Source organism: Hemicordylus capensis, chromosome 3 (genome assembly GCF_027244095.1).
Source record: "Hemicordylus capensis ecotype Gifberg chromosome 3, rHemCap1.1.pri, whole genome shotgun sequence".
Taxonomy (NCBI): domain Eukaryota; kingdom Metazoa; phylum Chordata; class Lepidosauria; order Squamata; family Cordylidae; genus Hemicordylus; species Hemicordylus capensis.
Genome location: NC_069659.1, coordinates 128,190,694 through 128,203,222, shown reverse-complemented (window position 1 = coordinate 128,203,222; position 12,529 = coordinate 128,190,694). Strand labels below are relative to the sequence as shown.

Here is a 12,529-nt window from a genome sequence, read left to right as displayed (position 1 = left end):
AGGTACTTATTGTGTGGGGTCAGAACTCTAGAGACTATGTCGATCTACTTGTTCTGGATGGGGTCACACTTCCCCAAAAGGAACAGGTTTGCAGTCTGGGAGTACTTCTGGATTAACACCTCTCCCTGGTTTCTCAGGTTGAGGCGGTGGCCAGGGGTGCTTTCTGTCAGCTCCGGCTGATATGCCAGATGCGTCCGTTTCTCGAGATCAATGACCTCAAAAGAGTGGTACATTTGTTGGTAACCTCCAGACTTGACTTCTGTAATGTGCTCTACGTGGGGCTGCCTTTGTACGTAGTCTGGAAACTTCAGTTGGTTCAGAATGCTGCAGCCAGGTTGGTCTCTGGGTCATCTTGGAGAGACCACAATACTCCTTTACTGATGGAGCTACACTGGCTGCCAGTAGGTTACCGGACAAAATACAAAGTGGTAGTTATAACTTATAAAGCCCTAAACGGCTTAGGCCCTGGGCATTTAAGAGAGCGTCTTCTTCACTACAATCCCCACCGCCCATTGAGGTCAACTGAGGAGGTCAGTCTCCAGTTACCGCCAACTCGTTTGGTGGCTACACAGAGACGGGCCTTCTTGGTCGCTGCCCCAAGATTGTGGAATGCGCTCCCTGCTAAGATACGATCCCCCCCATCTCTGGCAGTTTTCAAAAAACACCCATCTTTTCACCCAAGCTTTCTCAGCTTCCTAAATTTTTAGGTTTTAATTTTTCTGGTTTATTTTTAAATTTTTAAATTGTTTTTAGTTTTTGTATATGTTTTTAACTTGTTCTATTCTATTGTTAACTGCCCAGAGACAAAAGTTTGGGGTGGCGTACAAATTTGATAAATAAATAAAAATAAAATAAAATAACTTGTATCCCAACTTTCCTTGATGGCTAAACAGTATTCATGAAAAGCACAACTGTAGTATCAAATACACACACACACACACACACAATAAAAGCAGTAGCATAAAACCAATCCAACGGCTTAAAATGACAATAATTTGTAAGCCTTGTGAGATAACATTTTTCTGTAGTCTCAAGAACCAGAAGCCTGAAGGTTGCAGCCCTAAGCATCATTATGGCAGAAATCTGTAATCTATTATTGGCCTTCAGGAGTGCCCTTAAGACCCATCTGTTTGGCTGTTTTTAAACCATAAAGGTTTGGCCTGGTTTCCCAGGGTTTTAAAAACAGTTTTGTTTTAATAATGGTTTTATGTTGTTGTTTTTTCTTAAAAAAACAGTTTTTGATTTTAATAGTTGATTTTAGTTTTGTTTTAATGTAAACCACCCTGAGCCATTTTTGGAAGGGTGGTGAATGAATGAATAAATAAATATTACTTGCATGGAAGCTTGTATTGCTCAGAAAGGAAACTCCTGCATCTCTCCTGCAGAACTATATATGGACTCTTTGCGCATCTGGAGCTCGGGCTTCTCTTCAGTAGAAAGATGCTTGAGTATTCTTTTCAGATGAGATAATGTGGCAGAAAATGGAAGTGCAAGTCACCATATATTGTACTGTGTGAAAGAGCTCCAGGTCCCCCTAAAGACTTTCAAGCAAATATAGTTAGGAGTCCAACTTCTAAAAGAAAAAGCTACCACTTTTCATGGTTTAAAGAAATAAAAACCATCTTTATTATTTCCATCAAATTTGTAAGCAGATAATACTACTGACTCTCTTGGCTTGTGGGTTCACAGGGATTCATGAAACAGCAAAAGCCATCCATGGTACAGTTCTGTTCACCTAGTCAGCGGGTATGATTTAGTCATGATTTTAAGCACATTAATGTTGGTACTGGATGAGTCTGCATAACATTTTCACACAACCTAGCAGTGCTGAATGTTTTCATAATCACTGATATGTTTGGAATGCTCAAAAGCTTCTTTATCTGCAATGGCTGTTCTGTCTGCAGCATTTCTTTGCTCAACAAAGAGATTTATTGGAACACCAAAAGAATCTGTTTCACAAAGCTACTGACTTGTCCTTCTAATTAACAGCCACCTTTTTAAGAAACCCCTCACATTTTAATCAATTAATTGTAGCATTTTAGCAATTGAAAGTCTATATTTATAATATATTGCTGTACCAAGTTTTAACCCTAGAGCTAATTCTTAAATACAAATCCACTGCATGCTTAAGCCTACAGCTAATTTTAAGTGTGAATCTACTGTGTGCTATAATTGCAATGAAATGCTTTGTCTACAGATCCTGTCTGCCAAAGAGAAGAAAATACAAGTGGAAGATTGTACTAAAATGACTGAACACTTCATTGTGGTGCTCCCTCAGCTCTTGGCAAAGGTAATTAGCAGCTGCTCTTGTGAGTGCATATTAAATAATTCATTTGGATTTCAGCAACACACTCATATCCTGTCTTTTCCTTTGCAGTATTCAGGAAATGGTGAAAAAGTGACAAACCTCCTGCAAATTCCACTGCATTTTGATTTAGATCTGTACAGTACTGGAAACCTGGGGAAGGTGAATTTGTGTGTGTGTTTGTGTGTTGAGAGAGAGAGAGAGAACATGGTGGGCTCTTAGAAGTTTTGTGAGATACCTGATGGTGCACTCTAACACTTGAGAGCAGTTCACATTTGGTAAATCAAAAATGCTGTTGTACTAGAGGAATTGACTCCTCACAGACCTTAAGGCATAAACATGATACAGCAAACTGAAGCTAAACAGATCTCGCTTTGGTCAAAACCCTGTGTACGTTGCCTGGAATCTTATTTATTATTTATTTATCCAATTTCTATACCGCCCTTCCAAAAATGGCTCAGGGCGGTTTACACAGAGAAATAAATATGATGGATCCCTGTCCCCAAAGGGCTCACAATCTAAAAAGAAAGATAAGATAGACGCCAGCAGCAGTCACTGGAGGTACTGTTTCTCTACTCCTGCTAAATAAAGATAATCACTATGTTAAAAGGTGCCTCATTGCCAAGTTAGCAGGGGTTGTGAAAATCTTGCTGAAGAAAGGCAGGGTATGATAAAATATGTCGTTAAACAGAAGTGACCAGAGAGCGCACTGACACATCTCTCTTTGAATAGCTCAGTTCTAACTTATGTATAACGATTTGACTCTGAATGCATCACAAACTCTGGGGTCCATGTTCCTTTTCTCTCGTCATGTTTGTCAGAGCACGAAGAAGGCATTTTGCCTCTACCCAAAGCAGGGCCGTGGCAGACCCGCTAACAGGTTGCTGCTTTTTGCTGGGCCTGGTTTGCAGACAAGCTGACTATAAAGAGATGTGTAGTGCTGTACCAGGGGAGAGGACTCCTCCTCCTCTCAGTGCAGCCTGGTTATTATGACGTGGGATGCACCCTGCTCTCTGAGCAGACCTCTTCCTAGGGAAGAGGCCAACATATGGATGCTTCTGCAGTGGAGGTATAAAGCTGCCTTTTTGTCATTTATTTAGTTATATTAACTATTCAGTTCCATAGCCCATTTTATCCCTAGGGACATACCATTGCGGGATTGGGACAGGATAGGGTTGGTCTTGGATATACTCATTCAGTCACATAGCACCTGATACCCAGCTTGTGCTGCTCTGAAGAGAAAATGTTCAACTTGTGCCAATGTGGAGAATCCAGGGCTGGGAATGGATAGCATCTTCTTCTCGGATCAAATAGTACCAGATTTTCTCAAGGATGCTTTCCTGCAACTTTGTGTTAAAGTTCAGAACTGATTGCACTGCCATGCCTTGTGTCCATATTCCTTAAGAGTGGGTAGTAACATGTCCCCATTCTCCTCTAAATGGGCCATGCAAGTCAGTGTCTCATTCACAGCTACACAATGAGGTCGTGTGGACAAGCATTTGAACCTAGGTTCTCCTGAGTTCAAACTGATCACTATGCCATGGACCACAGTGGAAAACAGTGTATAATACTCAGGATTCTTTGCCTTTCTTGCAGCACTTGGATATATTGCTGAGGGAGGTGAATGCCATTGTAACCAGACACTCTGATGCTGATGTCCTCGAGGCTTGCTCCAAGATATACTACATTCTTTGTAATGAAGAACTTGCTGTTCATAACAAAGTGGCTTTGGCTAGAGCTGAACTGGTAGATGATTTGGTGGACAAACTAAATCAGCTGCTGGGTGCTTTTTGGTATGAGGTAGGTGTGATGTCTGAATGGGTTAAGAATCAAGCTTAGTTTTCTGGAGCAACATTTTAAAATAAGGGGGATTTTGGCCAAATTTTAAATGCACCTTTTCTTTTTTGGTAGTCATGCAAATAAGGGCTTCTTCACACATGATGAATTTTTTACCTGTAAATCATTTCCATGTGATATGTACAATAAATTGTGCTCATGTGGTAGGTATTCAGTAATAACTCAGTAGGTTTGCTAGAGTGCAAGCTGGAGATTCTGCTTATCCCTTAAATATTTCTAAGGCATTGAGAGAGGATGCAATCTTCATCCTTCTGCATACCTCGCCTCCAGCCCCTAACGAAAACTGGAGTTTCTCAACTGCTGGGGTCAAGGACATATCTATGGGGTTATCCTTCTCACGTGCTCCTAGGCAGGACTATGGTAATTGCCTAAAAGAACAGAAGCCTACTAGAGCCTGAGGAAGATAGCCCTGCCCCAGTTATTTCAGTCCCCCAGTTATTTCAGTCCAGGCAGCTTCAATTCTTTCTCCTCAACTGAATACCCTTTTCCCTCATACAATCGTCTATATTTACTGTTTTAATCTATATATTCCCTTTATTCCTTACCTTTTCTTACTACTGTATTAAAAACAAAAACAAAACACTTTATCGGATTTTCTTTACCTCTTAGCCACTCCTTTAAATTCTCATCCTATCCCCCCTCTCACTTTGCCATGGAGTACTCAAGGAGGACTGGGATGATTCTGGTCCACAAGGGGAAATGGCAGGGTGGCTTTCCTGCAGCAATCAGAGCACTGGGATCGCCTCCTCCAAATGCTTCTTTCCCGGCCGCTAAAGCACTGCCAGACAAGACCTCTGAGAAGGCCGTGAACAAGTTCCCCACCTTTGGGCCATGAAACTCGTAGCGCAGCGGCCCAGTACGTCTTTGGGAGAGGTGGAGGCAGGGGAGACTTCGGGGACCATTGTCACTCCTCCTTTCCCAGCTTAAGTGGGCTGCAGCACACCACCTAGCCCAGCCTTCTCCCACTGGAGTGGAGATGAGGGCCAGGGCAGCAGATAAAGCCCCCATGTTGGCCAGAACATCAGGTGTGGCAGGCAGGACACAAAATGGCACCCAAAAAGAGAGAGGCTTTTCAGCAGCCTGTTAATGTTCAGGCATTATCAGCAGCTGTTCTGGGGGCACCCAGGGGCAGCTGCTGGTGAGATCTCTCCTTGTAGAGAGTAACCCCCGCCCCCCATCGGGCGGGTCTCTCAGAGGCAGGCTGTAGTCTCCCAAAGGCAGTTCCTCCTGAATGGCAACCTCGGTTCAAAAATGCCATTATCGACACTATTCAGCAAATCAAGCCTCAAAAGAAAAGTAAAAAGTTTAAAAAAAAATGTACACAGGTTTCCTCTTCATTTGAGGACTCTCCATCATCTGAAATCAGTATCCCATCTCCTAAAAAAAGTGAAGAGAAAGAGAAAGCATTCCAGGGGGTTACGATCAAATAAGATTTTTCTAAAATTATAAATTATAAATTTTATAGTTTTTATTACAAATTATAAATGCAAGCATACAGAACAGCACTCATCTGATCTTTCAGGTCCAGATTCTGGAGATCCTCATAAAGAGAATCCCGGGTCTTTTGTTCCTGGTAAGCACCAAATTCCAGCAGTGCCTATAATTGATCCTGTAGGCTGACCATGATGCGGCACCAGATGAGGGGGATGGGGGAATCAGGACCCGGAATCCCTCCGCTCAGTAGCGGAAGTCCAATACCACCTGGATTATTTTTTGTCATCAATAGACCTAAAGAAGACGTATCTCCATATACCAATCCATTGCAGCATCTGGCATCTCCCTCAAATATACAGGAAAACATTATCAGTATGCAGCTCTACCATTCGGCCTGTCATCGCCCCCCCCCCCATATTTACGAAGGTATTGGCACCGCTGATGGCATACCTTGGCCTTCAGGGGACCCAGATATTCCCATTTTTTGATGATCTCCTGATCCAATCTCCTTCAAAGGAAGCAGAGAACGATCTTCAAAGGACACTCCAGAAATAATAATAATAATAATAATAATAAAAATAAAATAAATAAATAAATAAATAAAAAATTCAATTTCTATACTGCCCTTCCAAAAATGGCTCAGGGCGGTTTACAAAGAGAAATAAAACAAATAAGATGGCTCCCTGTCCCCAAAGGGCTCACATTCTAAAAAGAAACATAAGACACACACCAGCAACAGTAACTGGAAGTACTGTGCTGGGCATGGATAGCGCCAGTTACTCTCCCCCTGCTAAATAAAGAGAATCACCACGGTAAAAGGTGCCTCTTTGCCCAGTTAGCAGGGGTTACAGGAATGGTACAAGAAAAAAGCCACAACATAAACTGGCTAGAGCTCAGGCTTATCTGCCTGGCTCTGACTGCATTCCCACAAGCTCTACAGGGTCATCATGTGCTGATAAAAACCAACACCACCATGGCAAAAGCACATGTCAGCAGACAAGGGGGGGGGGGGCAAGGTCATGGTCTCTACACACGGAAGCAGGCTTGTTGATAAGTTGGGCAGAAGTTCATCTGGCAATCCTTCTCAGCATACCATGTAAAGGAAACCCTGAACCAACTGGCAGACTGACTCAGTAGGGAGGATTTGATGCCAGGCAAATGGTTTCAATCAGAAGGTGTTCTGACAAATATCTCTAAGATGTGAAATTCCAGTGATGGACCTATTTGTTACCCCTCAGAACACCCAACTCCTGAGATTCATATCCAGATTCCCATGCAGGGAAGTGTAGGATACAGACACACTATCAGCAGAAAGGGCCAGGGGCATACTTTCCACTTTTCCACCCACTCCACTGCTAGCAAGAATTCTGAGATGAGTAAAAAAGCTCAAGTGATACTTGTGGCTCTGATCTGGCCTTAGAAGGCCATGGTTCTCAGAACTATTATTTCTGTCAACTTCAGAATCATGGTTTCTGCTGGTAACAGTAGATCTGCTTCTCCAGGGTCCGGTCCAGTCCAACACCCCAACCTGGGCTGGTTGTGGCTTGCCGCATGGAGACAGAGAGGCGACTATTGAGACAAAAGGGGTATTCCAATACCCTTCTAGCATATTGGGGTATATACTAGAAGGGTTTTGGATACTCTTCTAGCATCCAGAAGGTCATAAACAGGATCAATGCACATGGAGGGCATTTTTAAGATGGCCGGCTCAACATTCTATACCTCGTGGGGAGCAGGGGCGTAACAAGGCATTGATCCAACACCTTCTGCAGTTTCTTCAGAAGGGTCTAGAGAAGGGTCTAAAACCAAATACACTTAAGACAAGCAGCATCCCTAGTAGGGTTAATCTTGGGTCTGTCAACAAGATCTGTGCATTCTTGCCCTCACCTTAAATGGTTCCTCCAAGGAGCAACACTCCTTTCACCACCTACTGTCCATCGCTTTCCCTCTTGGGACTTCAATACAGTGTTAAAAGCCCTGCAATTTCAGCCTTTTGAGCCATTGCATTCCATCCCGATACAAATTCTATCATTCAAGTTAGCCTTTCTGATAGCCATTACATTGACAAGAAGGGTATCAGAACTTCAGGCACTATCCATCCAAGGTCACACTACATATTTTCGCAAGATTCGGTTCGCCTTATTCCAGATCCTTTTGTTTTCTATCAATCAGAGGACATATTCCTCCTTTCCTTTTTGTCCTCACACCAAGCATCCAACGGAAAAAAGGTGGCACAATTTGGATGTTAGATGATGCTTCAAGAAATATATAAAGCGTTCCGCATCTTTCCACACCACAGACAACCAGTGGTCCCTCTAATTTTTTTCATCTCTGTGGTGGAATGAGTTTTGTTCTGGGTGGCAATATCAAGGCAGTGTGTGCGCACGTGCTTTTGGAGTGGGGCCTTCCTGATTCAACCTGAGCAGGATCTAAAATTAACTGAGCAGACATCCAAAAACTTGTGAGTGTGTGCACACCTTAGAGGGAACACTGCAGACAACCTTTTTGTTTTGTTCCTACCATGGGTAGAGCAGTAACATTCTCTACCATCGCCAGATGGGTCAGAGCTTGCATTGTGCTAGCATATTAGACACAGCATCTTCGACCACCTACACATATAGTTGCAGACCCCACAAGAGCGGTGGCTGCATCTGCTGCCTTTTCAACCAACACTCTGGTCCCTGAAACTTGTAAGGCAGCAACGTGGAAGAGTCCTTCAACCTTCACTAGATACTACAAAATGGACACACATGCTTCAGCACAAACAGCATTCAGCAGGTGCTTCCCCAGAAGTAGCCAAGAGTGTTCCCTCCCAAGGTGACGTACAAGGCTGTGGCATGTCCAACAGAGATGTCCTTGACCCCAGCAGCTGAGAACAGAGCATCGGTTCACTTACCTTGAAGGCTTCCTCTGGCTGCTGGAGTCAAGGACATCTCAGCCGACCCTGCTGGGTACACTTGCCTACTTCTGGGAGAACATCTTGTACAGTCTTCCTTTCTCTGCTATTGCCTACTCAGAGGCAGGCTATCGAGGGATTTACCCCACAGATGTTGCAGAGCAGAAATCAACTGATGAACCCTGTGTTTTTATCAATTCATGTTGCATAGTTTTGCATATAGTTCTCAAATTCTTTACTACTGTTGGCTGTATGTTTTTTTGCTCCAACGGAACATGTTTTTAGTAGTACTCGAACTGGGGTGGGGCTATCCTTCTCAGGCTCTAGTAGGCTTCTGTTCTTTTAGGCAATTACCATAGTCCTGCCTAGGAGCACGTGAGGAGGATGACCACAGAGATGTCCTTGATTCAAGCAGCCAGAAGAAGCCTTTATGGTAAGTGAACCAATGCTCCATTTGCTGGCCACAGCTGGTGATAGGAGGTTGGGTGAGGAAGGGGACCTCTGGAGGAACATGCTACTTCCTCTCCTGCTGTCTCTAAATTTTTAAAGGCCTTCCTGATTAGCACTGCTGGGTTGTAGTTAGGCTATGAGGCCTGAGAGCAATATACATATATGTGGTAAAATAGATGGTGTACCTATGGAGTGTACTCAATTTCCTACAAAGAACTGATATCAGTGTTGGAAATGTATAATGTGTTAAGCAGTTCAAAGTTTAGTGTTGATCTGTTTACATTTTTAAAATCCTTCTGCAACATGAATATTTCAGAGCATTGCCTGTTCTCTGTTTGAAGTAATGAAAAAACCTCTGGTAGGAAAAAAAAAAGCTGTTTTCTTTTGTGTCTCTCTTGGCAGTATAAAGAAATGTGGTCCTGCCCACATTTTAAGAACCAAATTCTACTACTAGACTATTTTAAAGTCTGCATTCTGAACTGATGCCTGCTTGCTGTTTGGCAATATTTATCAAGTCCAAAAGTTAATTTAAAATACTGAGGTTCTTGGAAATAAAACTAAGCTTTTCCACACTGGGACCAATAAGGTGACCATCTCCTCCTCCTCCTGGGCTTTTACATTTTTGTCTGTGCATGGAGCCTCTTTGTTAAAACATCTTGCAAAGCTTTTAGGTTTTAAGAGTGGCTTTCACATTTCCGTGTGTGTGTGTGTGTATGTGTCTACAGAAATACTTGAAAAGGTGTTCGTAAGTTCTAAGAATACAAGAACAGCTGTTGGAAATATGAATAGCCGGTAGACTCAGTTCAGCAACAGCTGATCAGCTGTGCCTAACAGATGTCATTCTTCCATTCAAAGGTTCATGCTGATAGAATTTTTTTCTTTTTTATTGAGATCCAAAGTATAGTAACATATCAGGCAAATGTTCCCCACATTATATTTATTTTGGTGGCAGATAAATAAAAACTATGGATTCTGCCCCAACTATGACTGCAGTTTGTGCAGTGAGATAAACCGAATTCTGCCCTCTGAGTGGGACTTCTGCCTGCAACCTTGGAGAAGCCACTGCCAGTCTGGGTAGACAGTACTGAGCTAGATGGACCAATGGTCTGACTCAGTATATGGTAGCTTTCTGTGTTCCTATATACCATTAGGAAACTTGTTTTCTGTAACTTGACTATGTATTATGAAAATTGGGAGGGGGGGAATAGTATATCTGCTTAATTTAAATTATTAGAGTTTCAGAATTTGCCTTACTTTGCCAAGGATTTTAATTTTTTGTATGATCAAAGATCCTAACAGAAATGGGAAAGAATGAGGTTGGGGGAGTGCAGGAGAACAACGTAAGCACAAAGTGGGGAAATGCAGGTTAGGACAACATCTTAGGTAATAGATACACCAGTTGGGCTCTATGTGTCGCATAGATAAAAATAGAGTACAATTTCACACAAGTGCAGAAAAACCACACAATCTGATACTGGGCTCAGAAATATGCAGAGAGATTGAGAGAGAGTAGGTTTCAAAGACATTAGCGACAGACAAGGTGAAAGTTTCGAACTTGGGTTTAGTTGAGATTTGCAATGGTCTGCTTCCTTAAACTGATTAACCTTTAAAGCACCACAATATTCTTTGCTGCTGTTTTTTGCAACAAGCATGGCTTCCCCTCTGGAACTCTTTAGCAGTTTAACATCCCTGGTAAGGATGTGCAAGTGTCCAGGTTTCACAGAGCCCTGCTTCAGACTAAAGATTTTCTGAAGAGGAGAGGAATCTCATCCTGAAAAAGAACTTCTTGAGAATCAGTCCATTGGTTACTCTTAACCTTAAGGCACACAGCCATTTGTTGGTAATCACCCTTACCACCTTTGCTTACTGTGGGTGAAATCCTATGTACAGAGAACAAACCTTATCAGCAGGTTACATTTACTTCCTTGCTGACACCTACTGCTCACCTTTGATTTCTTCTTCTTCCTCTGTGAAAACATGATCTTGAATGAATGAGAGCATATGAGACTGAAGAGATGTATTGGGAAGATACTCCAGTAGCCTGGTAGTTCCATTATTGCTTGAATCTTGATGACTTACAATCATCAGTAAATCACAGAGTATCATAAATGCCTATAATGATGGAGAGAACAAGCAAAAAGATAAGCATTTTTTAAAATGCTACCATATCTATTCATCTCCCTTGTGCTATTAAGTATTAAAACTATAGCTGTTTCCCATTGTTCCTCAGATTTGCCCTGGCTGATTGCTAAGATTATTTTCCAGAAAATCCCATCTAGTTCACAGTAGGACAGAGTGTCCATTATCAGCTTACTTTAAAAACAAACCCTAGGAAAACAGATGCATTTAGTTGGAGCTCTGTAAGGCTCTGCATGAAGACCACAATCAAACACTATGAGCCACTGAGTTGATACAGATGCTTAAAGGATCTGATGCAAAGGTCCTGATGTTGCTGTTAGCTACCATCCCTCAGGTGAGTTTGGGGCCCTGACATGACACATCAGATGCCTTTGGCACTCCATTACTGATACTTCTTCCCAGGCTCCTCTGCTCCCTAGCTGTGATTCACATCCTACTACTTCTGGTATGTACAGGATCCTTCCTTATGCAGCATCCAGTGATTCTTAGCATACTGTTGGAGCGAAGGACTCTCAATTATCGTTGTATCAGCTAAGTATGCAAGGAAGATAAGCAGCAGGAATTTTCTAGAAGGCAAAGCTGACTGTTCTGTTGGCTAGGAATAGGATAGTATTCTGGTGCAAGAGCATGTGTTATTGCTTGCAAGGCTGCAACTTAAGTGGATCCATAGGACCTGATTGCTCCCAATCCAATTTATGGTACAAATGTGAAAGCTGAACCACCAGCTATGACTTTGCTCATTTCTCAATCACCAAAGATCATTCTGTTCGCTTTACAAAGAGGGGGGGGAAGTTAAGTGTTCCTAACCTCAGGAACTAATAAGCAAGGGGTAGGTGGGGGTCTTCTAACCTACTAAAAGGTGAACTGAAAACAGGAGGAAGAAAACCTATCTTTGCTATTATCAAAAGATGCTTTGCTATGAACAGAAATACCAATCACCCACCCACCACTTAATTAATTCACATCAACATTTGCTAATTGAAATCCCTATTGTTTTCTCCCTCCTTTGTCACTGGTCAGTAACACCTCCTCAATTCTAACATCTCAATTTATAGACCACAGGATACAGAGTTCCCTGAAATCACTTTTGTACTTGCAATCTCCCACCTGTTTTTAGTGCCAAAGGAACTGGAAAAAAATTCACACTGTACAGCGGCAGACATGGTTTGCCACATTTCCACAAGGAGATGTGCATTTTTAGAACACCACAGACACACATCAGGGACAGCTCTTGAGTACACATCCATCAAGCCTTTGGAAACACACATCTCCCTTTTATGTTTTACACATTCCCCACAGAGAATACCATCATAAGAACAGAAACACACCAGAAGCATAGAACATATAGTATACAATGCACCAGTCTGGATGATACTTTGCATGACTGGCCCACCCCACACAATGAAAACTTTAAAGTACTATTTTTAGAACATATGTAGAGGAGCGAT

General features: G+C 42.4%; 2 protein-coding genes across 3 annotated transcripts in view; one reads left to right on the top strand and one right to left on the bottom strand.

Moving 5' to 3' along the window:
* Window positions 1-11,707, top strand: part of LOC128349419 (cohesin subunit SA-2-like) — a 62,769-nt gene extending 51,062 nt beyond the window's left edge. Inside the window, exons 18-23 of one of the 2 annotated variants that reach the window (XM_053305653.1) lie at window positions 1,690-1,746; window positions 2,198-2,290; window positions 2,378-2,467; window positions 3,902-4,105; window positions 5,685-5,735; window positions 8,839-11,707. In XM_053305653.1, the coding sequence (XP_053161628.1) occupies window positions 1,690-1,746; window positions 2,198-2,290; window positions 2,378-2,467; window positions 3,902-4,105; window positions 5,685-5,735; window positions 8,839-8,871 (528 nt within the window). In that variant the 3' untranslated portion in view covers window positions 8,872-11,707. The remainder of the gene's footprint in view (window positions 1-1,689; window positions 1,747-2,197; window positions 2,291-2,377; window positions 2,468-3,901; window positions 4,106-5,684; window positions 5,736-8,838) is intronic. The other variant, XM_053305654.1, reaches the window with a different exon arrangement.
* LOC128349422 (cohesin subunit SA-2-like) overlaps window positions 4,100-12,529 on the bottom strand; it is a 68,158-nt gene continuing 59,728 nt past the window's right edge. Inside the window, exons 7-8 of the mRNA XM_053305656.1 lie at window positions 10,889-11,054; window positions 4,100-5,539 (exon numbers count right to left, since the gene is read on the bottom strand). Coding sequence (XP_053161631.1) covers window positions 5,448-5,539; window positions 10,889-11,054 — 258 coding nt within the window. The 3' untranslated portion in view covers window positions 4,100-5,447. The remainder of the gene's footprint in view (window positions 5,540-10,888; window positions 11,055-12,529) is intronic.